The sequence below is a fragment of the Cetorhinus maximus genome, chromosome 15 (assembly GCF_964194155.1).
Source record: "Cetorhinus maximus chromosome 15, sCetMax3.hap1.1, whole genome shotgun sequence".
Lineage (NCBI taxonomy): Eukaryota > Metazoa > Chordata > Chondrichthyes > Lamniformes > Cetorhinidae > Cetorhinus > Cetorhinus maximus.
In genome coordinates, this window is record NC_135893.1 from 85,438,489 (window position 1) to 85,466,123 (window position 27,635).

Genomic DNA, 27,635 nt, shown 5'->3' on the forward strand with positions numbered 1-27,635 from the left:
AGGGGCTTGACAGGGTAGATGCTGAGAGGTTGTTTTCCCTTGTGGGAGATTCTAGGGCCAGAGGGCATAATCTCAGAGTAAAGGGTCACCCATTTGAGACAGAGATGAGGAGGAATTTCTTCTCTCAGAGGGTGGTGAATCTGTGGAATTCTTTACTGCAGAGGGCTGTAGAGGCTGGGTCGTTAAGTATATTCAAGTTGAGATAAACAGATTTTTAATCAGTAAGAGAATCAGGCGCTATGGGGAAAAGGCTGGAAAGTGGAGTTGAGGATCAGCCATGATCTCATTGAATGGCAGAGTGGACTCGATGGGCCGAATGGCCTATTTCATGCTCCTACGTCTTAAGTCTGGTCGCTTCAGAATCCCTGATTTCTATCACTCCACCATTGGGGGGAATTAGCCTTTAATTTCGATCCTGAGCCCCAAACTCGGGAAGTCCGTCCCATTAACCCAAGACTCCTCTAACCCCTCCTTTAAGCAGCATCGAAATCAACCTCTTTGACCAAGCTTTTGATCACCTACTAATATATACCTCGTTATGTGACTCGTTATGTGTTAAATTTCCTTTGATAACAATCCTGGGATGAAGCAGACTGTGACGTGACACAGGACCTTAAGAGAGGCTAAATAAATGTAAGTTGTTGTTAACGCCCTCCCGGTTAGGCCACCCGGTCACGTGATATGGGCGGGGCGGGGGGTTTGCAGCAGTGCCACGTGATCGGATGACGTAGCACGGTCGCTGGATCAGTTTTTTTTCCTGTCTCGAGCCGATTAATAAACAAACCCTCGGCGAGCTGGTCAGTCCGGTAGTTAGTTAGTTAGTTAGTTAGTTGGATCGATCGCTGCCTCTCCATTCCTACCCTCCCTCGCCCTTCAGCTTTTGTTACTGTATCCAGGATGGAAGCGGATCCGCAGGGTAAGAATTGTTACAGTCCGAGTTACAATGTAACAACTGCTCCTCCGGGCAGGGGCAGAGAGGGAGAGGGAGAGGGAAGGTGTGAGTGAGTGAGTGTGGGGAGGGCCTCGGAACTGAGGCAGGGACGAGAATGTGGGATCTGAGGGATTATGGTGAAGGAGGGATTGGGACTGCAGCCCAGTCAGCGGCTTCTTGTCCTGGTCGCCCCACAACAGCGGCCACTCCTAACGTATTAAAACCGCTGCTACCAGGTTCTAGTTTTTTTTCCTCCAAACTTTCTCTTTTAATTTGTCTATTTCCCCCCCCCCCCCCCCCCTCCCCTCCCTCCTTCTCCTGTCAGTCCCTCGGGTCCTGATCCTGTTGTCGCCTCCACCGCTTCCCCCCCCTGTTCTCCGGACGCCACTTGTACGTTTTGCTGAGAGACTCGGGCTGACAGTGGGGGTGGTGTGTCTCGGAATGTGTTTGTCTTTAAGTTAATAACGGGAATCTCACCCCCTTCCCTCGTCCTGTTTATTTTGTATTTATATTGAAACAAACTTGTTGCTAATCAGATGTATTGCATGTGTAGTACGGTGATGTGTGTTAAATGTGCATTTGACATAAATATCTCTAACCTCGCACTGTTATTGTAACCGTACCCTGTCTGTTTTGCGGGGTGTGCGCGCTTTTAAATCTCAATTCGGATTTACATTTGAAATGTTTCTTTCTTTCCACACTTTGGACATTTGGTGTGACCCTTTTTTTGAAGGATTAATTGTCGTGTTTTAAATGTTCCTGGTTTTCAAACGATGAAGATTCAGTTACTCGCTATTTGTTGTACCGAACCTGATGCAAGTTAACACGCTTCGTTATCAACAGTGACTATTGTGGTTTGTTTTATTGTAAGCCGTTATTATCCAAATTAAGCAGGAGACTTACAGTCTGTGAAGACTGTGTTAAACCCTGTTCGCAATGCAATTTGATCAGTCATTGTAACTAGACACTTCATTTTGAACAGATGCGATGATGAGGAGAATCCTATTCTTTCTAGGGTGGCTAGCTCCCTGATAATTTGCCCAAATCGTCCGTCAGTACGTACCTAGATCATGCATGTTAACAGACTGAGGAGCATTAGAACCAAACCCTCTTGCCTCCCACCATCTAACTCCCACTTTCCAGCAGAGGTGGATAGTGATCAGGATTCTTGGGTAATTATTTTTTCTCTCTCCCACACTACCACTCCTTGTATAAGCCTGGAGGTATTCGATACCAATTGTAGTCTCTCCCTCCCTGTATCCCCATACTAGCTGTTTGAAATGATTTAAAACCACAACATGCATTGTGTACTGATTCATCACAGTTGGTTGGGGAGGGTGAGGAAGGGGAACAATTGTTAAATAGCTTCAGAGTGGGTGAGAATCATAGAATGACAGAGAACTGATTGAGGCCAGTCAACCTTATCAAGCCTTTGCTGGGTTAACTTCAAAGATACGTTGTACATTGTCCTTTACATCATCCAGAATTAAACATAAAGTTTCAGGATACACTTGCAGAGCAATGAGCTGTCTTTTGACATAGGGAACTATTCAGTTATCTAATTAAACATTGTTATGCTGCTTAATCTGTGTCCCTGTGACCTTCAAATGTTCATTGTTTTTGTACTAACAATGTAACTATTTTTGCAGGATTATTTGAAATGGTCTTATGGCAAACTTTATAGAAGGCTAAAATGTTTGTTAACGCTGTAGTTAATTTAGCTCCATGTTTTTCTAACACTAACTTAGGGTTTAGTTAATATTCCTGGCTGACCATAGATGCCACAGAATTGAATTGTTGTATTCTCCACTATGCAGTTTTTTGCAATTTTGCTCCCACCATTCAAGTTTGTCCATACACAGACAGTCTCTCTGTTTTGGCAGTTTCACAGTCTTTTCCCAGCAAACCTGCACTTTCCAAGGGCATCAATAATGTGGCATGTGGTGCACACGCTATATATTGTGATCATTCACTATAATGTTCTCTATTATTGTATTCCCAGGGTTTTCCTTTGGAAGATCCTATGGCAGAATCCCCAGAATGCTGATTGACTGGTTAATCATTTGATGGTTGTTTTGGGGGTGGAATTTTGCTGTGTATAACATCGTCGATACAGTGGCCTACATAACACAATGAGCTTCAGAATAACTTCTTATACACTATTTTTACTTTACGCACCCTCACTCACAAGGCAATACCCAATAACCTATCCTAAAAATTTTTTCAGTAGCACTTATCCCATTTCTGTGCCTTTGTCAGATGACCAGCTGACCACACTAGCATCATTCATTTTTTATTTTACACACAATATGTTTCTTCCTCCAAAATAATTTTGTCAAGAATACTTGCTGCCAAGGACTGTGTGTGCCTTAACTTGCATCCTACTCTATTGAGATTACAGCTAGCCAAATATAGAAACTCGGCAACCAACTTGCAATTACCAACCGATGTTTGATTTGTGCAGTGTATGTATATCCTGATGCGACGTTTGATTTGTGCAGTGTATGTATATCCTGATGCGACATTTCCTATGGATCGTATGATTTTTTACCTAGATTTTTTTTCTCTTTCCTGAACACGTGTGAAAAGTAGTTCCCATGATTTTTTTTTCCCTGCTGGTGCAATTTCCCTCACAATCGCTTTTCTGTAATGTATAAAATTTTAATGTTTACTTTCAGATTGGTTCTCTTGACAGTAGTCCTTTCCTACCTGTTGTTGTTTTCTAACTCCTTTTGTACCATAAATGTTTGCCTTTTGTTGAGAGAGAGGGAAAAAGAGAGAGAGCACTCTTTATTGTGTCCTGAAACTGGTATGTTCTCACTGTAGGAGATACTTCAGGCTTATACATTGCACATGAGACTGGGATAAGTCTTGGCTTTTGCTGTGGGAGCTGGAGTCAGGGCATTTACAAAATGGATCAGGCAGGTGTAAAGAAATGCACTGGGCTTAGATCATGTATAGCTGTCTAATTTTACATAAATTAGCAGCACCCCAGGTTTTACCGAGTTAATGTTCTGATTGGGGATGACCATGGGAATACGGTTGTCCCTGAACTTTGGAGGAGGCAGGAGTGGCAGTGAGGGGAAGAGACAAAATCACTAGTCAATGACTTTTGCATCTGTGCATATGATTGATCTTGATTGTGATGCTCCACAATTAAATTGTCTAGCCGTATCCACTGCCTAGATTTGTGTATGAAGAACTGCCTGTTGAACTAAACACCCAAGTTGTATAGGTGTCTTCTGGAACTGAAGGGACTGAAGGTATTTTTAATTCATTAATATTTGGAGTTGAATATTCAGAGACTAAAAACTATTGATTTTGTAAAACAAATCTTTCAGAATAGCTATATTAAATGAATTTAATCTCAGCTTATTTCTGGTAACTATTTTGCAAGTGTTGTGCAATGATACATGATGTGTTGTGTACATGTTTATATTATTGATGTGCTTTGACAGGTGAGACTGTCATTTAGTGTCTCAGCAATTTTGTACTTTTATAATCTTTTTGAAACAGTTTTAGTTTGATCAAATGGTGCAAAATACGTTTTGAAAAAAAATACTGCAAGCAAAACGTGACAGCATTTGCAAACTGATCAAAGACATGCCTTTCAGGAGCAGCTATGTTGACTGCTGGTTTGTTTTGGTTTTGGGGTTGAATTTAATCAGTGGAAGAATCCATGGTGTTTCATTTTTGTAGACTTGGCAAGCATCTAAAGCTAAGATTAACTTTTAAGAAAAAAATGCATATATTTTCTTTGTGTCTGCACAAGCAGTGTGAGCGTAGTTTCTGGCACTGTTTAATGATGGGAAAGGATGTTTTTGAAGAAATGGTGTAGACTTGAGTGTTGGAAAGAGCCATGCAGGAACAGAAGGCAATTGTGGTAAGCAAGGCATAGTGTATTATGAAACTTGGGAAGTCTTGAATTTGATGGCAGGATGAAATAAATGCATATATATCAAAAGCTTGATGAAAATGGCAAAGTATTGGGCAGGCTGCTCTATTCAAAGGATGCGGGCATTGTCGGCAAAACCAGCATTTATTGCCTATCACTAATTACCCCAGAGAAGGTGGTGGCGACAACTTGAGTGGCTTGCCAGGCCATTTCAGAGGGAAGTTAAGAATCAACCATGCTGAAAGAAGGTCCAGAGTTACATGTAGGCTGGACCAGCTAAGGATGGCAGGTTTCCTTTTCCTAAAGGATGTCAGTGAATCCAATGGGTTTTTATGACAATCTGATAGTTTCATGTTGCTAGCTTTTGTTTTATTTCAGATTGATTTAATTAATTAACTGAATTCAAATTTTCCAACTGCAAATTTTGGATTTGAACTCACTTCTCTGGATTATCAGTCCAGGCCTCTGGATTACTGGTCCATTAACATAACCACTATGCTACTGTACCAACAAAATTTTAAAACAAAAAATAACCTAGAATCTGGCAACAATTTATGCACCCATGAGCATGTTAGGAATTTAAGAAACTGAGCTTGAAATGTGCCCATTGGAATGAGAATCCTTTTATCTGAGAGAATGGTGCAAAATTGAATATGGCTACCTACCATGCTATCTCTCAAAGTACGGTGGTAACTTTTCTAGTGCAGGAGCTCCTGAAGCTCCTGAAGCTCAGAGGTGGCTTAGCCGGCGAGGTGCCTGACTTAGTTTGGGGTGGAAAACTTTGCAACAGCAAAATTCCACTAGGACAATGATCAAACCATTCTGGAATTGAAGAGCAAAATAGCATATGTTTCTGAAATGGGGAATGTCTTAGCCAACTAAGAGACAACTGCTGTGGTTGAAGTGGGCCAAATGAGGAGGCTGAATTCATAGAGAAAGTTGGTCCCCTGATTCAGGATGTTAAATAAGGGACTAAGGTCAGCACTTTAGCATGTCGTTATGTAATTTATTTATGTAACCGTGAACCTTAAGGGGGGCTTTGAAAAACTTTTGGCTGCCATCAGGGAAAGGGAAGAGTGATTATAAAATAACTTACAAGCTAGAGGGTAATTGCTGAGGAAAAAGATTTAATAAAACAAACCATCAAAATAAAACTGAGTGTTGTCCCGAAACATCTGGAAAGGATATAAATTGGAATACCTACAGCCTTTAAAAAGTAGGACACGCAATGCCGATGCATGTCAAAGCTTTTCAGGGGGAGTTCCAAGTTGTTGGTAAGATAGGAAAGTGTCTCGGGTGCTTGAGGGAATGCACGCAGGCATAACATCTGATGGTACACAATAGCATATTCAGGCTAACTTTATAAAGAAAACACTTTGGGGGAATGGAGGAACAATTGGAAAATTGTAATTACAGTGGTCATTGGGGACAAGATTAAGCTGTTGCTTATGTGCGTGGGAGGGAAACATAGGGTGGTGTTATGGAAAGTGAATTGGTTAGTGATGACTAGTGGAGTCCCAGAGGATTCTGTGCTTGGTTTTCATTATGTTTACTAATGATCTCCATAAGGATGTTATAAACTGAATGAATGTCTGAATTTGTGATGGTTTGACCTTGAATATTGAAGTCTATTTTCATCTGTGTTATGGCATCTCCTAGGTGGGAAAGTAGCCTGCTCGCAGGCTCTGGTGCATTCTGTCAGCACACAAGTGGTTTTACATTCTTTCATTCCTAGCCTCCCCTCTTTCTTTCCTCACTCTCTCCCTATGCTTTGTCTCATTTGGCATTTTTTTTTAAGATAGTGAAGTGGCTGATTTTTGGAGCTGAAGAGTGCAAGATTGTAATTGTGAAGTCATGTACTATTGGCTCATGGTGTGGTGTTGGTCCTTGCGTCATTGTGCCAAGTTACCTGCATTGATACATGGGTATTCCCCTAACAGCATTGTTGTATAATAAAACTAAATAATTATTTGTATAAACAAGAAGCTTGATGTGTGGACATGAAGACCAGCTTGCGTATGGACCAAGTTGCAGCATTTTTCTGCCCATGTTGGGGCCAGTCTTATAAATGCTGTGATGACAAGAGCAGGTTAGAAACTGACAATTTTGTGGCAGTGACTAATCTCCTGACTCTCCAAGTTTGTCCACCATCGACAAGGCACAAGTCAGGAGTGTGATGGAATACTCTCCATTTGCCAATAAGTACAGCTCCAAAAGTGCTCAAGAAGCTCGACACCATCTAACACCACAGCCAGCTTGATTGGCACCCTATCTACTGCTTTACACATTAACTTCCTCCATCACCGATGCACAGTTGGAGCATTGTGAACTATGCAGCAACCTGCCAAGGGTCCTTAGATAGCACCTCCCAAGCCTGCAACCTCCACCACCTAGAAGGACAAGGGCAGCAGACACATGGGAATACCACCACCTGCAGGTTCCCCTCCAAGTCTTGCACTGTCCTGACTTAATCACTGTTCCTTCACTGTTGCTGGATCAAAATCCTGGAACTCCCTCCCTAATGTGGGCATACCTGCACCAGATCGACTGCAGTGGCTCAAGAAGGTGGCTCACCACCACCTTCTTGAGGGCAATTGTAGATGGGCAGTAAATGTTGGCCTTGCCAGGGATGCTCACATTCCACAAGTAATTAATAACAAAAAAACAGGCAGAGAGGAATGGGGAAGATGAATTTGAGAGCATGAAGGAAACTGCAGCTGTCCATTCACGTCATAGAGGTCTACAGCACAGAAAAAGGCCCGTTGGCCCATTGAGTCTGCATGGTCAAACAAGTACCTAACTATTCTAAACAAAAACAAAAATACCTGGAAAAACTCAGCAGGTCTGACAGCATCTGCGGAGAGGAATACAGTTAACGTTTCGAGTTCATATGACTCTTCAACAGAACTAAGGAAAAATAGAAGAGAGGTGAAATATAAGATGGTTTAAGGGGGGGGTGGGACAAGTAGAGCTGGATAGAGGGCCAGTGATAGGTGTAGATTGAAACTGGGGGCACAGGCAGCTTAGAAATAGGGTGCGTCGGTGCTACTGGAGGGAGAGGTCGAGTGTGTTCATATGATGGCGCATGGCACTGAGTGTGGATCTCAGGATGCGACGAGAACAGCAGTCCGAGGAGCGTTGTATGTCCTGGAGATACCTATCACTGGCCCTCTATCCAGCTCTACTTGTCCCTGTTCTCCCCCCCCCCCCCCCAACCCCTTAAACCAGCTTATATTTCACCTCTCTTCTATTTTTCCTTAGTTCTGTTGAAGAGTCATACGGACTCAAAACGTTAACTGTATTCATCTCTGCAGATGCTGTCAGACCTACTGAGTTTTTACAGATATTTTTATTTTTGTTTTAGATTTCCAGCATCCACAGTTTTTTGCTTTTGTCTTAGTGCTTAATTGACTGCCACTTCTCATCAAGGAATGCCTACCTTGAAGAAGTATTGTTCTTCTCTCTGACAGGATTTCTGCCTCTCTCTTTTGCCTTGTTCACCTTCATTGCTTTCTATTTCTCTCCTGGTGTTTGACAAGGTGTTTACTAAAACTCACTTTCACAGCCATATTTCCTTCCTCAGTGACTGTCTCCGTCTCCGACTTACCCCACGTGGATTTCAACTGAAGCTCCATCCCTCATGTTTCGAACCCACCCAGGATTACAGGTATCTCCGGGACATACAACGCTCCTCGGACTGCTGTTCTCACCGCATCCTGAGATCCACACTCAGTGCCATGCGCCGCCATATGAACACACTCGACCTCTCCCTCCAGCAGCACCGATGCACCCTATTTCTAAGCTGCCTGTGCCCCCAGTTTCAATCTCCACCTATCACTGGCCCTCTATCCAGCTCTACTTGTCCCACCCCACCTTAAACTTGCTTATATTTCACCTGTCTTCTGTTTTTCCTTAGCTCTGTTGAAGAGTCATATGGACTCAAAACGTTAACTGTATTCCTCTCTGCAGATGCTGTCAGACCTGCTGAGTTTTTCCAGGTACTTTTATTTTTGTTTTTGTTTTGGATTTCCAGCATCTGCAGTTTTTTGCTTTTAACCTAACTATTCTAATCCCATTTTCCAGCACTAGGCTTTGTATGCCATGACATCGCAAGCGCACGTCCAAACACCTCTTAAATGTTATGAGGGTTTCTGCCTCTACCATCCTTTTCAGGCAATGAGTTCCAGATTACCAGCACCCTCTGGGTGAAAAAATTCTTTTTCACATCCCCTCTAAACCTCCTGCCCCTTACCTTAAATCTATGACCCCATGTTATTGATCCCTCCACCAAGGAGAAAGTTCCTTCCTGTCTACTCTATCTATGCCCCTCATAATTTTATACACCTCAATCATGTCCCCCCTCAATCCCCTCTGCTCCAGGGAAAATAACCCCAGTCTATCCAATCTTTTCTCATAACTAAAACTCTCCAGCCCAGGCAACATCCTGGTAAATCTCCTCTGCACTCTCTCTCTAGTGCAATCACATCTTTCCTATAATGCGGATTCCAGAACTGCACGCAGTACTCTAGCTGTGGCCTAACCAGCGTTTTATACAGTTCCAGCATAACCTCCCTGCTCTTATATTTTATGCTTCGGCTAATAAAGGCAAGTATCCCATATGCCTTCTTAACCACCTTTTATCTACCTGTCCCGCTACCTTAAGGGACCGGTGGACATGCACACCAAAGTTCCTCTGATCCTCAGTACTTCCCAGGGTCCTACCATTCATTGTGTATTCCTGTGCCTTGTTTGTCCTGCCCAAGTGCATCACCTCACACTTATCCAGGTTAAATTCCATTTGCCACTGACCAGCCCGTCTATAGCCTCCTGTAATCTAAGGTTATCCTCCTCACTATTTACCACCCCACCAATTTTCATGTCATATACCGACCCCTGTCGAACCCCACTGGACATAGACTGCCAGATGGGACATTAAACCAAACCATCTCTGTTCTCTTAGGTGGATGTAAAAGATCTTTTGGTATTTATTAGAATCATGGCATGGTTACTGCACCGAAGGAGACCATTCAGCCCACTGTCTGTGCGAACTTTCTGCAAGAGTATAAAAGTAAAATACTGCGGATGCTGGAAATCTAGAACAAAAACAAAAGTACTTGGAAAAACTCAGCAGGTCTGACAGCATCTGCGGAGAGGAATACAGTTGATGTTTCGAGTCCGTATGACCCTTCATCAGAAGAGTAACTCGGTTAGTCTCTCTCCTCTGCCCTTTCCCCATAGCCCTGCATTTTATTTTTCTGTTCAGGCACTTATCGAAGTCTCTTTTGAAAGATCTGTTTGAACCTACCTCCAGCACCTTTTCAGGCATTGTATTCCAGATCATAACCGTTTGCTGCGTTGGAAATAAAATTCCTCATGCTGCTTTGGCTCTTTTGCCAATCCATGTCCTTGGTTCTTAACCCTTCTGGCAACATGAACTGTTTCTTCCATCTACGCTGTCTGGACCTCATGGCTTTGAATACCTTTATCAAATTTCCTTTCACCCTCCCCTTCTCTTTAAGGAGAACAACCCAGCTTCACCAATCTATCCTCATAACTGAAGTCCCTCATTCCTGGAACCATTCTTGTAAGCCTTCCTCTTCTGAAGAAGGGAAGGGGAGTTCTCCCCAGTATCCTAGCCTATATTTGTCCTTTGGTCACGATCACTAAAGAACAGATTGTCAGGTCTTTTGCGCTGCTGTGCTCCCTCCGTTACAACTGTGACTACACTTGCAATTACTTACGATGTTAAAGCGTTAAGGAATATTGTGAAAGGTGCTAGACAAATGCTAGTTTACTTTGTTCTTTCGTACTGGTGTTGCAGTTAGGCAGACAAAAACCATCTGTTGTTTTGCTAAGTGCACATGTAAATTTGCAATATTACCTTCCAAAATTTGTACCAGGCTGTGCTGCGCTTGGACTGTATGCGGGTGATTCTTATGATGAAGCTTGCCAATGGTAGTTGACATTATGGGTGTCCCACCCCTTCAACTGATATGCAAATGTTTACTTTCAAATAAAGGTAATGTTTTGAGATGGAGGTAATTAATGCACCGAGAGAGAGACTGTGCAAAAAAAATTGTCTTGTAAAGGAGCAAGACAATGAAGTGAAGAGATTCATTGGTGTTTGCACTTTATTCCATTTTCACCCTTCCTCCAATCGTAGGAATAGTAAATGGTGTTTAAATGGTGAGTTAAAATAGACTTGAAAATTAGGGAAGTTATGCTAAACCTATATGGGACCTTGGTTAGAACACATTCAGTACTGTGTGCCATTCCAGTCACCATACTATAAAATAAATGCAATGAAGAGGGTGTAGAGAAGAGTTATATGGATGATATCAGAAATGCATAGGTATACATATCAGGAAAGGACTAACCAAGGTTGAGTCTTTGTTTTCTTGAAAAAAGAAGGCTAAGGGGGTGACATAATAGTGGCCTTTTAAAATTATGAAAGGTTTTGATGGAGTGGATACAGAGAATGTTTCCACTGTGGGGAAGAGCATAACGAGAGGCCGTCTATATAAGATAGCCATCAAGAATCAAATAGGGAATTCAGAAGAAACTTCTTTACCCAAAGAGTGATGAGAATGTGGAACTCGCTCCCACAGGGAATGGTTGAGGTGAATAGAATAAATGCATTTAAGGGGAAGCTATGAAGGCGAAGGCAATAGAGGGCTATGAGCATAGATTTAGATGAGTGAGGAAATATGAGGGGGGCTTCAGTGGAGAATAATTGGCGGCATGAACTGGTTGGGCTGAATGGCCTGTTTCTGTGCTGTATATCCTGTGTAATCGTAGGAGTTGTTCAGAAAGCTTGTTGTTCCCAATCTTCAGAATAAGGATTGAGTGCCACCTTTTAACACCAGCTGTTGAGCTGAATGTGTAATGAAAAATTGGGTGGAGAGAGATTCTGGCAGTGAGCAATCAGATTTTCCTTCTGTTTTAGTCTCAGTGGAGGAAAATCAGATGGGTTCTGTCACCCGTACATGATTCTCCCTGTCAGACAGTGTCATCCATGGCTCAGTGGGAGTGCTCTTACCATTTAAACCTGAAGGTTGAGAGTTCAAGCCCCACTCCAGAGATTTTGGTGTAAAAAATCCAGGCTGATACTCCAGTGCAGCACTAAGCACTGCTGGAGATGCTATATTTCAGATGAGTCATTAAACCAAGACCTGCTCTCTCTGGGCATAAAAGATCCCGTGACATTACTCGAAGCAGAGCAGAGGAGTTTGCCCCAGTGTCCTGGCCGATATTTGACACGCAACCAACATCGCAAAAACAGATTTTCTGGTCGTCATCACGTGGCTGTTTGTGGGAACTTGTGTGCAAATTGGCTGCTGCGTTCCCTACACTACAACAGTGACTATGCTTCAAAAGTACTTCATGGAGTGTAAAGCACTTTGAAATGTCTGATTGTGAATGGTACTGTTCTGTTTTCCTTTAATCTAGACTGGTGCTCCCTGTGCAACACCAAAGGGTGCGCTGCACTGTCGGGGTTTGAGGTCAGGTAGCAGCACTATGGGAATGTGGCACTGTGGGAGCACTGCATTCGGCTGGGGTGGGGTGATGGCAGCACTGCAGTCTCGGGTGGCAGCACTGAGGGAGCACTGCACTCGGCTGGGGGGGGATGATGGCAGCACTGCTGTCTCGGGTGGCAGCACTGTGGGAGCACTGCACTCGGCTTTTGTGGGGGGGGGGGGGGGGGGGTGGGGGTTGCGGATGATGGCAGCGCTGCAGTCTCGGGTGGCCGTACTGTGAGAATGTGGCACTGTGGGAGCACTGAACTGTTGGGGAGGCTGCTGCTTTTTATGTATTTTCCACATATATCGGTTTGCGTGCACCATTCAAAATCTGAGTGGTAATGATATCGTTAAAGATGAGCTATTTCCACTGGTAGGAGGGTTGGTAACCAGAAGACATGAAATTTAGAATAATTGACAAAAATAACAAAAAAAAAGCATCTATTTTAGAGGAGATTGTGTAGAGAATTGTATGAGTGATGCAGATCTTACAAGGAAATGGCTTTTGATGTGCTGCAAACGATATGGCTTTCTAAAAAAAAATGAAATTGTGAAAATGGATTCTTAATAAGTAGTATAATGCATTGAGGAGACCAGATTGAGAGTAATGGATTACTATTTTGTGGAAAAGCTTTCCACAAGATAAGCCAAGGATCGTTGACACAAACAAATGGGCTGTACAGATGTGAGTGCAAGTCCAAAGATGTAATGCTGATGCAAGGCTGAGAAAGATGGTTCCCATTGTACTTCTTCAAAGATATTTTCATAATTGAAAGAGCATGCCGGTGTGCAGATCGAACTATAAAGGGAAGTTTGTCTTGCACTGTTTGTTTCCCTTCAGGAAAATATGTATAGAACGGCTCCCTTCTATGCTGCATATGCTTCTAGAAGAGGCTTTTTTGGAGCAGGGATGACATCTAGTAGTTATTGTATTGTGCGAGCAATCCAGAGATGTGGACTAATAATTAAGAGAATTGGAGTTCAAATATTGCCATGGAAGTGTGACAATTTAACTTATTAGTTTATAAGCAAAATTTGTATCCGTAAAAGTGATCATGAAGTTGTTGGACTATGATAATATCTAGATTGGTTTACTATTGCTCCTACTGTCCATTCCCAGTAGTATCAAACTGCTACAGTATTTCAAGGAAAAATGCCCATCGCCATCTCAGGGCAGCCTAGGGATGGGCAATAAATGCTGGCCTTGCTAGTGACGCCCACGTTTCAAGAATGAATAGAAAGAGAGACCATTACCACAGTTAAAAGAAACACTTGCATTTCAAAAGGGCCTTTCTCATCCTCGGAACATCCCAAAGGACTTTGCAGCCAACAAATTACTTTTTGAAGTGTAGTCATTGTTGTAATGTAGGAAACGGAAGCTGATTTGTGCATAGCAAGATCCCGCAAACAGCAGTTCGATAATGACCAGATAATCTGTTTTAGCGATGTTTGGTTGAAGGATTAAATGTTAGTTTTTGTATATATCTGCAGCCCAGGAGTCTATCTGGGTTGAAACCTTCCCAAAACTAACTTCATATAGACACACAAATATAGCAATCTGGGCTGTACTTTCAAGGTTAGACACAAAAAACAATAGATTTGATTCCAGAAGGAAATGTCAATTTCTTATGATGGTACTCATCTTCGTAAATTTTGAGGTGGAAAGTGGTGGTGAGGAGGAGGTGCAGTGATAATGGCTGTGTCACAATTTAATCAATAACACGACAGTTTTTTTGTGCCAATCAAGCAAACTGTGTTGCAAGTACGCCTTCAAAACTGGATGTCTTGTAATGCTGATCGACTTTATCCTTCAAGCATATGACGCAGTTTTTAAATTGTCAGAGTGATTCATTCGTGTGTGTGTGTATTATGTGTATATTTGAGAGTGCTCCGGGTGACACTAGTGCACAAATTGGCAGGTTTGCAGTTTTGCCCACAATGGTCTGACTTAACCCACCCATTTGAAACTAACTTGCGCTTTCTATTTTTAATTTGGGTGGTAACTTTCATATGTTAAATGCTTTTAAGGTTTAATGCAGCATGATTCAGTCTGTAAGGTCCTCTGAGTCTCTGTTACTTGCACTGAGACAGACCTTGGCATTGTCCTGGTGTTGAAAGGCCTCATTGTGTTGCCTGACTGTGACTGGAACCTGAGCTCCCTGCTTTGGGTTGCCAGCTTTAGTTGGATGTATTCTTGGAGGTTCCATCACATGATCTCCTGCTTCCAACCATCCCGCCCCCAGTAAAACATCTCTCTTTCCCGAGCTCCAATATATTTGTTCAACGTTCCTGTGATTTGTCTTTTCTGAGTTGCTGTCAGCAATTATCGGAGACTCCAGGGCAGTCCTGGAGGGTTGGAAACTTTGTCCGTGCCTTCTCCAAACTGAACAATTGCTCATTCTAGAAGCGGGTCATGGCGATGGGCAGTAACCCAAATACTCAGTTAATCTCTTGCCACGTCCCACAGATTAGAAGGGAAGGGGAGATTGCTGCTGTAGAATTCCATCATCCTAGTCAAAGTTTGGACTTAAAATTAATGTTACCATTTTGTTGCATTATTCATGATGTAGTTTTGATTATGCAGTTGGATGAAAGTTAAGGTGTAAAAGTATATAGAGCCAGAATATGTCTATTTTTTAAGAAAAAAGTTATATTTTAGTACATCCACAACTAATAATTTTCCTTTCCCTCCTTTTAGACTCTCCCTTTTTTCCTTTTCCCTTTCTTCTCCTTTGTTTACCTTGCTTCGCTCCCTCTCTCAATGTCCCCTCTTTCTCTTGCTGTCTCTCTTCCCACCCCCACCGATTTCTACACTTCACTCTTTTGTTCTTTAAAACATTTCTGTGGAGTTCAGCCAAAAAGGAGCTTCTTTGAATTAATAACCTGCATGGGGGTGGGAGGAGGAGGAGTGGGGTGGGGGCTGAAGGGAAAGTCAAAATCTGGAATAATGTCCATAGTTCAGTGTGGTGGGTCGCTCAGAATTTAATTCCGTGCTGAAGGAAAGGGCAGGGTGGGAATAAGTTACATAACGGATCACAGGATGTTAATCTAACTAAATAAGCAGGAACTAGGTGGTGCTAATTACATATTGTACTCCATTGCACTGACTGTCACCATGCTGTGAATATTTGAAAATTTCCTTTCAGCTTTCAATGGTGGAATGTGGGGGCGGGGGAAGGGGGGGCAATCGAAATTGGAATAGAAATTCTGACATCCATCAACTGGAGGCCTTTACCAGCGTGGTATCTCTCTGACAATGTGTTGCACTTTCCACTGATATCATCTGAAATCTAGTTAAACCCATTGAACAACAAAGGGTTCTATATATTTCCATTCCACCATCATTTGTGTGTCACTAGCTTCAACTCTAACACTCAGCTTGAATCTGGCTTGTTTGAGTTTCCTACCCTGTAGGTCTATTTCTGGGAATGTGTTTTTGCCTGCATCTGAAACACTGCACAGGCCCAGGTCCTGATCTCTCCCCTCACCACTTTGAAAACCTGAAATCATACTTTCACAGACTGACTTTTCCTATTTTCTCTCTTTTTTTCATTTTCTCTTTCCCTGCCATCAAAAACTCTCAACTTAATCCTCTTCTGTACAAGGATCCCCGTGAATCTGCAACCTGCATCCCTCATTCTTGAAAAACTCCTGGTTTTCAATTTCCTCCTCAGTCTAGCTGCATTGTAGCTAATGTTTCAGCTTTGTAAGCATTTTCTTTCTACCTCACTCTACCAGTCTACTGCCAAAGACTGTCTCCCCTACTCCTGCCTAGCTTCAACAAACCTTGACGTTGCTGTGACTTGGGGTCCATAATCTAGGCTGACACTTCAGCCCAGTACTGAGGGTGAGCTGCAGTGTCAGATATTGTCTTTTGAATGACCCATTAAAGCAAGGCTCCATCTGCTGTCTCAGGTCAATATAAAAAATCCTGTGGCACTATTTGGAAGAGCAAAGGAGTTAGCTAAAAAAGGCTATCTGGTCATTGTCACATTGCTGTTTGTGGAATCTTGCTGTGTGCAAATTAGCTGCCATGTTTCCTACATATAACAGTGACTACACTTCAAAAGTATGTCATTAGCTGTGAGCTTTGGGCAGCCCTAAAGTTGTGAAAGGCACTATATAAATGCAAGGTGCATGATAACCACAGGGATATTTGCTCTTTTTGCTCCATCATTTGTCGATCCCTCTTTTAATTGCTACGTGACTGCCCTCTAGAATTCGTAACGAAACCATTTTGTCATCTTCCTCTTTCCTTTGAATGGCTCCACACACCTACCCCTTTCGTTTTGACCTTGTCATCTCCAAATTGGACAGCTGGAAGAGGACCAGTGGGCAGCATTATAATTTTTAGAAAATTAGCCCCTGTGCTCACTAACCTACATTGGTTTGAGGTCTGGCAATGCCTCAGTTTCAAAATTCTCTTTTTTTTCAGATCAGCCTCGCTGCCTCCCTGTCTCTAAAACCTCTACATCCTTGGAAATGTTTATGCTCCTCCAATTCTGACCTCTCGTGTATCTCCGATTTTAATCACACCATCATTGGTGGCCAAGCCTTCAGCTGCCAAGATCCTAAGTTCTGGAATTCCCTCTCTAAATATACCTGTCTCTTCACCTCTCTCCCTCCTTTAAGGCACTCTTTAAAACCTACATCTTTGACCAGACTTTTGGTCACTTGTCCTAATATATCCATCTGTGGTTTAGTGTTAGCTTTTGATAATTACACCTGTGAAATGCTTTGGGATGTTTTATTATCTTAATGGCGCTATATAAATACAAATTTGTTTTGTATATATCAACTATATCTAGAGTTTAAAAGCAAAAAACTGTGGATGCTGGAAATCCAAAACAAAAACAAAAATAGAAATACCTGGAAAAACTCAGCAGGTCTGACAGCATCTGCGGAGAGGAACACAGTTAACGTTTCGAGTCCGTATGACTCCTCAACAGAGTCATACGGACTCGAAACGTTAACTGTATTCCTCTCCGCAGATGCTGTCAGACCTGCTGAGTTTTTCCAGGTATTTCTATTTTTGTTTTTGTTTTATATCTAGAGTTTAACTGATGTGCATTGTATTGAGTGGGAGGGTTATGATAACAATGAAGAAAAATAGTCCTGGGCGCCCTTTAAAATGAATTAAAGCGGCATTTGTGTCTGTCCTGTTTTTATTTGGATTCTGGGTGAGCAGAGCCTATCCCAGCGACAGAAGTGTACGGTGGACTTCTCATGGATTTGTCACTGGGCTTGGGGTCAATAGGGGAGCCAGTCACTGGTGCCATCTCCTAGAATGCAGGGGGGCGATAGTGTACACACCTGAGCTCATAGAGAAATGTAATAGTTTTGCACAAAATTGGCTTCAGTGCGAGTTTGTTATAATGTATGGTACCAAAAAGTTAAATGAGGACAGTGGCAATACTAAATATTTTATAACCTTCCAATTTCTTTCCAGCAGCCTTGGAGATTATTCTTTTGGAACTGTCTGACTCAGCTCTACTGTAACAAATGATTGCTTGTAGTGTTGGGAGCAAGTTATTGGAAGCAAACCTTGCTACTAATCCAAAATCATATCACAACTTAAAATTAATGGGACTAATGACGATAATGGACTTGAAAGAAAATCCCCAAACCATGCTTTCTGCTGGTCTGCAAAATACAAGAACTTGCATTCATACAGCACCTTTTCACAACCATGGAATGTCCCAAAGTGCTTTGCAGCCAATGCAGATTTTTTTTGAAATGCGCTGTTGTAATGTAGGGAAATGTGAGTGCCAGTTTGTGTAGAGGAATGCGATAATGACCGGATAATCTGTTCTTGTGATATTGGCTGAGGGATAAATATTGGCCAAGATGCTGGGGATAATTCCCCTGCTCTTCTACGAACTGTACTACGGGATCCTTTACATCTGTCTGAGACGTATCTGTCTCATCTGAAAGTTGGCACTTTTGACATTGCAGCACTCCCCCAGCACTGCACTGGGAGTGTCAGCCTGGGATATTGTGCTGAAGTCTCTAGAATGGGACTCGGGCAAGAGTGCTATGCATTGAGCCAAGGCTTGTGACGTGAAACATTAAAGTATGTTTCATTAACTTGCAAAATATTAAATTAAAATAAATAAGTACTGTATTATGTTGGCTTAGGGCTGCAGTGCCCCTGTGTCCTGATTAAACATCCCATACAGGTGACCCCTCTCCATGTATTCTGTTTACAGGGAATTAAACAAGTACAAATCAGAACACAGCGGGAATAACCCCTTTCAGTTTTTAAAAAAAATTGTTCATACAGAAAATCTGAACCTATAGTACAATATCTTGTTTTTGTACCCTTGTTTCTGCTTCCCAAGTTTCCATTCAACGCTCACCCACCTCACCACCACCACTACAAGCAATGTTCTATTCTTTAACTTCTTGTTTTCTTCCTTGCCCATAAAGACCATTGAGAATTTAGTTCACGTATTGTTGATCTTTCGGTGAATTCAGGAAATTCTACTGGGCGAGCTACTAACCCAGTTTCCTTGCAATGTTACAGTTCATTCTCACTGTATAGAATAGACTGGTTTCACATTGCTCTAAAAGTAGCAGTCAATAAACTGAATGCAATACAACAATAACTACAATTCACATCGTACTGCATTGCCTGTGGAGCACTTAAGGGCATCCCAAGAATGGAAAAAGAATTATGAATGTCGTTTCTCTTGTGCCCTCCCTTGTGTGCACCACTGTTCTGTGTTGTGCATGTTGAAAAGTAGGAAACTTGAAAGCACAGGGATCAGTAAACTAATCTGCTTTGTTGTGATGGTTAACATTTTTTTCCTGTATTTAAGGTCAAACATGTTAAGTATGCAAATTTCTAAAGGAAATATGGAGTTCACTTGGGTTAATTAGGAGCAGTGTCCAACTTTCAAACCATTTTCCAAATTGTGTTATCCTTCCTCGTTTGACAACATTTAAAAAAAAAAGTCACGATTTGTGCATTTGACCAAAAGAACACTATTCTGAGCATCCCAGTCTCATTCAAAAAAATGCAGCACTAGTTCGAGGTTTAAGATGAACGTATTGTATTAGGGAGAGAAACTATTTCCTCTGGTTGGGGGAGTCAGTAAGAAGGGGGCACAACCTTAAAATTAGAGCCAGGCTGTTCAGGGGTGATGTCAGGCAGCATTTATTCACAAAGAGTTGAAATCTGGAACTTCCTTCTCCAAAAATCTGCGGGTTTGAGTCAACTGAAAGTTTCAAAACTGAGGCTGATGGATTTTTGTGAAGTCAGTGTATCGAGTGATACAGAACCAAGGTGGGTGGATGGAATTAAGAAACAAATAAGCTGTGATCTCATTGAATGGGGAACAGCCTCAAGGGGCTGAATGGCCTACTCCTATTCCTAGCTCTTGTGTGGAATAGGTCTGTGAACTAATTGCTGAGCAACAGATTAATGCAGTGGGAGCTGATGGAGAACGTTGACAGCTTAATGTTTCTTTATAAAGTGTTCCTTCATAGTGTGTTTAAAAATTCTGTGAATTGTTGGTTAGTTTAAAAGAGCAAGTGTTGGTGACCAGTAACTAGTAATAGGATTTGGTAAACTTCACACTGGGGGGAGATTTTCTTAAAATCATGGGGGAATTTTAACCCCCAAATAAGATGGGTTTGGGTGAGATGGGATATGAAATTTAAATCTCAAACCAAACCCCAATCCACCTATTTCTGGTTTTAACAGAGGCAGGATGGGGAGGCCAACCAACCTGTCAGGAAGCATTTGACAATTCAAATATTATGAGGCTGTGTGCTTCTGTTTTATCTGTCCCTGGGCCAACCTAGGTTTCCTGTACTTAAGTAAATCCAACTTCTAAAGGGAGGCATGGAACCTTGCTCTATCATTAGTCCTGCAGCAGGCTCCCTACCTATTCATAGGTGCAGGACTCTTCAGAGCGTTCCCTACCCAACTGTCTATCGGGCCAACTTCCAGATGAGGAGCCTGCCGGGGAGGAGAGACACACGCTGTTGAGTTACTAATCCAGACTTCCGAGTTTTCCAACCACAACCCCTGACCTTGGCTCGGAAATCCCACCCCAGTTAATGTTGGTCGGGGTTTAGAATCTTGCAGTATAGGAAGGGCCATTTGGCCCATTATGCTTGTACTGTCTCTTGGAAAGAGTTGGCCAGTTTAGTCCCACATCCCAGCTTTTTTTCCCTGTGCATTAGTTCCCTTCAAGTACATGCCCAATTACCTTTTACCTTTTGAAAATTCCTATGGAATCTGCTTCCACCACATTTTCAGGCAGTGCATTCCTGATCTTAACCTTCTACATGAAAATATTTCCTTGCTCATTTCTTTGTTTGGAGTGAAATTGTTACAAGCATTAAAAAACATGATTGTGATGTTGCTACAAACCAGATATGATCCACCTAGATGAAGGAATTGTGTGGATAATTTGCACCTGCACTTTCAGGTGGACCTAAAAGATCCCATGGTGCAATTTTGAAGAGGAGCAGGGGTGTTCTCCCCAGTGACCTGGCCAACATTTATCCCTTAGTCAACACTAAAACTGGTGATCGCGTTGCTGTTTGTTGGAGCTTGCTGTGCACAAATTGACTGCTGCATTTCCTACGTTACAACAGTGACTACACTTAAAGTCCTTCATTGGCTGTAAAGCACTTTGGGATTTCCTGTAATTGTGAAAGGCGCAATGGAAGTGCAAGTCTTTTTTGAAAATGGTGATATTTTAGTTTGTACCTATTGCTTTTGCAAGTTGCCAAGATGTGTAGCAGAACCACAGTGAAAGGTCTCTGCCCTTACGACACTACCCTTAAGATCCAGCCTAATGCTGCAGTCTGGCACTTGCTCTTAAAAGCAGCTCAAGATAGGTTCTGCACTTAACAAGAAGGGGGTGTCAAAGAACTGGTCTCATACATGTGAGGGGCAATAAATTATTTTGCATGAACTTTTGAGTATTGCTAGTTGTTAGACATTTTGTTGCCATTTTCAGTTGGAACCATTTCAACATGTGCTGTGCAATGGCTTCCTGTGACCATGAGAAATTTAAGCATTCCCCATTTATTTCCTGCCTTGGCTACTTTTTTTTTACAATTATCCACATCAGGCCTCTTGTTTACTTCAGTCAGACTGAACAAAATGTTAAACATTGCGCTGATGTAGCTGTGGGACTGGGACAGAAAAGGGATCAGATGTACTGACTTGTGCAAGTATATTGTTCCATTAAATATGAACAGGGGGTGAGGTATCATGGGTTTTGTTTTGAGAATTTTCCAAGAATCATAAGCTATCAAGATGCTGCTTCATGCATCTGGCTTGATTCACTCTGGTATTTGTGCGTGAGATGGGGAAGAATTTATAGTATATGTTAGCGTACTGTTTTTTAAATGACTGCCCCAGGTTACTTTTGAAACTGGGCACTTTTTTTTTTAACAAGGCTCTCCCCACCCTCCCCGCACTCCCAATCCTGTTATTCTTACTACACACTGACACTATCTTTTTGTGTAGAATGCTTTCAGAGGATTTTCTTTAATTCCAGATTTTCTGTAAGGCTTGTTACAATCAGTGTTATGCAGCAGTAATCTTGGTATATTTCATCAATTAGAAACAGATTCGTGCACAACTATATCTAATAAACTGAATTGGGTGTGTGTGTCCATTAAGTTACCTTGTGTTGTCCATGCTTATTGATTGACCAGTGGCTAATTAGACAGAACTGGAGCCTTCAAAGTCTAAATATTTGTGTTTATAATTTTTTGTATCAATATACAGTTACATTCTTACCAGAAGCAGCTAACAGGGGCATTTTGAATTAATTCACCTGGAAAATTTAAGATACAATGCTATAGATTATGATCGCTAATATTGTATGGATAATAAAGCAGCTTGTATGTACTGTTACATTCCAATAATTAGGGAATGAAATGTAGCTGATATTGAGTAAGGCGAAGGGAAAAGTAAAGACTAGGATACGGAAGGAGACATGGTGGATGGTGAAAATCCGGGAGTGAGATATGAAGGCAGAGGAGCTGGGGACGAGCAGATTGTTTGATAGAACCTCTGCCTTGATTCTATGATGGTGGGGCAGAGAATCCATGCAGGGACATATTGCAGAAGGAGATCACTGAGATAGAGCTCTGCAATTGTTTCTTTTTTCTGCTACCATCACCACTTTTAACCTGGCAGTTTTGCCTTTTGCTGGGACACGATTTTTATGGGTGCTGGCTCCTCTAGTAACTTTATCATGCCTCATGTTTGACCACAGGTTTGAGTACAGGATGTGGATTGAAGGGGTGATCACATCTTCCCCCATTGTTGCAGAACTTTTCTTGCATATGTGTTGTTCCAGTGCACACAAGGCTCACATGACACAGAAAGTGCTGGCATCAGTGAGGGGTTAAGAATGAGATGTATATGGATGAAAAAACTTACATCCACTTTAAAAATGTATCAGAAAGACTGTATAGCTAATGCCGTATCTTTGAAGTGTAGTCACAACTATAATGGCAGCAGTCAATTTGCACACAGCAAGCACCCACTAACAGCAGTGTGATAATGACCATTTGTTGTTTAAGTGATAAATATTGACCGAGGACACTGAGAAAACTGCTCTAGCCTTCTTTAAATAGTGCCATGTGATCTTTTACACCCATGTGAGAGGGCAGATGAGGCCTTTGAGATTTAAGCCTTTTAAAAAATCCTCCAACATGATTAAAAGCAAAATATTGCTGATGCTGGAAATCTGAAACAAAAACAAAAATTGCTGGAAAAACTCAGCGGGTCTGACAGCATCTGTGGAGAGGAAGACAGAGTTAACGTTTCGAGTCCATATGACTCTTCATCAAAACTCACCTTGAATTACCCTGGTAGGGCAGTATTTTGATGAAGAGTTATATGGACTCAAAACGTTAACTCTGTCTCCCTCTCCATAGATGCTGTCAGACCTGCTGAGTTTTTCCAGCAATTTTTGTTTTTGTTTCCTCCAACATAATTGTCTGATTAAGTGTCTTGGTGTATTGAAATATTTTTAAATCAACTGGGGAAAAATTTACACTGCACGCCCGCGTAAGGGCGTGAGTGCAAGTATGCATGTGAGACGTGTATTAAAGCCCATAGCAGACTTAGCATAGGACCAGACCAAATGGAAATGAGCTGTAATGATTGGATGTCAGGCTTTGGAATGTGGGGAGAATGTGGCCTTGGGCCAAAGTGAACATTTGGATATTTCCTGTTTACTTGCAGCGTCCTTCCACTCTGTCAGCTGAGCCAAATTCTCAAAGAAAAATAGTACTCGTGACCCCAAATACCCATTGAGAATGAAGCCTCTGATTTGCTGATCAGTCCGCTTTATAGGCCTTGTTTCACAGTTGCTACTTATGGTGTTTATGTATGTGCTTCTTCCAACTTGTGTAAAACCTGAGCTGTGTGGATTCAAATACATCATGTGTTTGTCTTTTTAATACCTATTCTATGAGTCATGGATTTGGAAATCAAACAATTTTCTGTTTCCATTTTTAAAATGAGCCTTTTGGACAACCGCAGTATTTTATTTCATGCTAAAACCAATCCTTAAAAGGAGGGCATTTTTATTTCAAGGCGTTTAAGTTTGGGTTCCTGGATGTGAAGTCAGTGAAGGGTTTGAAAGCTTAGTGAATGAATCTTGTATTTTTATTCTTTACTTCAATCTGAATTTGACTGTATCCTATCTCTGCCATCTCCTCTGACCCTGTAACCCCAAAAGATCTCTGTGCCCCTCCAACTCTGATCTTTCTTTAGTTCTTGATTTTAACTGCAGCACCATTTTTAGGACTTTCATCTGCCTAGCCCTAAACCTGTCGTCCTCCTCAAAACTTACCTCTTTGACCAACCTTTTGGTCACCTGTGCTGTATATAGGCTTGATGCCAAATGTTATTTGATAACAGTCTTCTGCAGGGCCTTGGTGCATTTTACAATGTTAAAAATGCTATTTAAATGCAAGTTGTTGTGGCAGGCATTTTGCTGTAGCATCAGTTTTTGTTTAGTTTCCACGCCTTTCTTTTTCCCCCTCCCTCAAAGATGCTGCTTCCCGCTGTGCTAACATCCCAATTCCACAAACGCCAGCTGCCTTCAGTGACTTTACCTGAGTGGGTTTACTCCACGTGTGAGCTTCACTGGAGTGGAAGGTCTATTTGACTGTGGCAGGCTGTGGGAATCCCTACTCACCTCAACCTGATGCATTCATTCTCATTTGCAGTTTCCAGAAGGAATCACTGGTCAGTGATGAGCAGTAGCCAGGTGTACAAGAAGAATATTTCAATGTTTCTGTCTTGACCATCAGTAAACACTGCAATATATTCACTATAAATATAGCTGCAAGTGTTTGTGTATTACAAATAAGATGGATATTTATGAAGTCAGTTTTCTCTTTCTCCTCCTGCGCCCCCCCCCCCCCCCCATTTCTGAGTTGACACACCCAGTGTAACACTGAGGGGGTGCTGAAATATCAGAGATGCTGCCTTTCGGGTGAGATGTTGAATTAAAACTCCATCTCTTGGGTGGATGTAAAAGATCCCATGTCACTATTTGAGATAATGAGAGGAGTTCTTCCCGGTGTTCTGATTGCTATATATCCCCCCACCCCCAATCAACACCAGTAAAACAGATTATCTGGCCTTTATTACATTGCTTTTTTTTGTGGGATCTTGTTGTGTACAAATTGGCTGCCTAATTTCCCACGTTACAATAGTGGCTACACTTCAAAAGTGCTTCATTGGCCGTTAAATGTTCTAAGATGTGAAAGGTGCTATAGAAATGCAAGCATTTCTTTCTTGTGCTTCAATACCATGCAAATAGCCTGGCAGGGACCTCAGAACCTTTTTGTCTTTAATTCTTTAGCATGTCCTGCTGCAACTGTACAGGGCATTGGTAAGACCGCAGCTAGCATACTGCTTATGGTTTTGATCTCCTAAGGAGAGATAATACTTGCATTCGAGGCAGTTCGAAGAACGCTCCATCCTGTGCTCAAATTCATCTTTGAAATAGAACAGTTAGATGAACTCCCCTTCCTTGATGTACTAGTTGAGAAACCTGTTGGGGGTTCTCGGTCTACCGCAAGCCTAACTTCACTGGTCAATATACGCGTTGGGATTCTTACAGCTCCACAGGCTATTGGTCTTATCGGCAAACTTGTAAATAGGGCCCGATCCATTTGCTCACCATGCAAGCTTGATGCTGAAATAGGGCGCATCAAAGCCATCCTGCAAGATAATGGTTACCCTGATCAGATAATTTCGCGCTGTATATCACGCAAACTCCTGAACAGGCCTAAGGCTGTCACTTTTGGCCCTGAAAAGTGCCCAGCCTTCCTCGGATTACCCTGGTAGGGCAAGGTAGCTCAAAAATCTGAGCAACAGGTGAAGCTTGCTGTTTCGCGCAGCTACTATGCAGTAGCAACACGGTGGTATTCTCCACAAACAGGATGCTGCTGTCAAGCCAAAAAGATGTGCTGCTTATCACATGAATGAGTAAGGTGGTATATGAATTTCAGTGCCAGTGTGATGCTAGGTATATAGGCCGTACGTCCCAAAGGCTGTCAGATCATATCAAACAGCATGTCCCAGCTGCTGTTCGCAACAGGCGAGGTACAGATCGTACCCAACTAGTCTGTGCTTGCAAAACTCAAAACGGTGATTCCACGATTGGACAACATTTACTAAATAACGCTCAGTGTGCAAAGAATTACTCTGACAACCAATTTAAGATTCAGTTGGGCTCGCAGTGTGGTGCATTTGCATGTACTGGAAGCTATACATGAATACACAGGGCCTTGTTCTTTGCAGACAAAGAACATGTACAAACATTGTGCCTATTTAAGCTAAACAAAATAAGTGACAGCTTATTGGTCACGGCAATACCTAGCAGGCTCGGGGCTAAATGGCCTACTTCTCCTCCTATTTCTTATGTTTACCATATCTTCGAGGTTGTCTCTTTCTTACCTCCTGTTTTCACTTCTCTTTCATTTTCTTTGCCAACCAACTTCAGTCTATATGAGCTTCGAACTATCTAGAACTGAATGGCTTGTAATTCTCTTGTTCTAAGTCCTGCTTATCAATCACCCACCCACATGCTCAGCAGCTTCCCTTGGCTCCCTGCCCACCCCCACATTGTGTTCAACATCCTCTCCCTCATTTTATAAGTGCTTCCTTACAGTAGACCTTTTAGAGCCTACAGGCCTACTTGCCCGAGTCATTTCTCCTAACTCCTCTTCTAATGTTCAGCCTGAATTCTTTGAAGCGTCTTGGGATGTATACCGTATTAAAGGTGCTATATAAATGCCATCAGTAGGTCTTTGATCAGTAAGTCTTCATGGGGATAAATTTTAAACCAGTTTTCTGGGTTTGGAAACCCACCCAGTGGAGTGTTCAATTGGACTGTGTGTAAAACCAGAGTTTCACCCAAGCCCCTCAGTTTCCCCATGATTGCCCTCTGTTAAAATTGCTCTCCCACCCCTTGGTGTCAGCTGTGCAAGAGGTTTTCTTCAAACTTCAACATTCATGAGGCTAAATTGCTTGTATCACAATTACACTGTACAGAATGGTAAACGGATGAAACAACTTAATTGTCATCAAATATTGTATAGATCTAAATTTTTGCGTACAAAGATCAGATTATGAAATGTAGTTTTACATCTGTTCTGCAGTGATGGGTTAACTGTGCTTGGAATAAATGCCCTATGGTGCTGTCTTTGTTTAATGGGACACATTTTAAAATAAGGAAGCTGTATGCGGATTAGGGAGACTTTGAATAAAATAAAAATAGTAATGTTTATCGATTCTGATCAAAGTAATAATTTTTTGTGGCTCATTTAAATTTAGTGCTCATAGGATCATAGAATATTATAGCACAAAAGGAGGCCATTGAACCCAACATGCCTATGCTGGCTCTTTAGAAGAGTTATCCGATCAGTCCAATAGTCTTAAATAAGAAACAAAGCATTGGTCCAGTGTAGGTGTTAATAGCAGAATAAAGATCAGCTCTGTCTGAAAGCAAAAACATGAAAACGAGGGGCAAATTAGCACTTAGGGAGGGGGAATCAAAACGGAGGACAGAGTTCATGATCTGTGTTGTTGAACTCCACATTGAGTCCTGAAGGCTGTGAAGGCTGTAAAGTGCCTAATCAGAAGATGAGGTGCTGTTTCTTCACCTTATGTTGGGCTTCACTGGAACATTGTAGCAGCCCAAGGATGGAAATGTGAACATGAGAGCAAGATGGTGAATTAAAATGGCAAGCAACCGGAAGGTCGGGTCATGCTTGCGGACTGAGT

General features: G+C 42.1%; 1 protein-coding gene across 5 annotated transcripts in view; it reads left to right on the top strand.

Annotated features, from left to right (window-relative positions):
• Positions 1-694: 694 nt before the first annotated feature.
• Positions 695-27,635, top strand: part of LOC144690934 (cytohesin-3) — a 68,046-nt gene continuing 41,105 nt past the window's right edge. Inside the window, exon 1 of one of the 5 annotated variants that reach the window (XM_078558849.1) lies at positions 695-916. In XM_078558849.1, the coding sequence (XP_078414975.1) occupies positions 898-916 (19 nt within the window). In that variant the 5' untranslated portion in view covers positions 695-897. The other 4 variants (XM_078558847.1, XM_078558852.1, XM_078558850.1 and 1 more) reach the window with 4 other exon arrangements.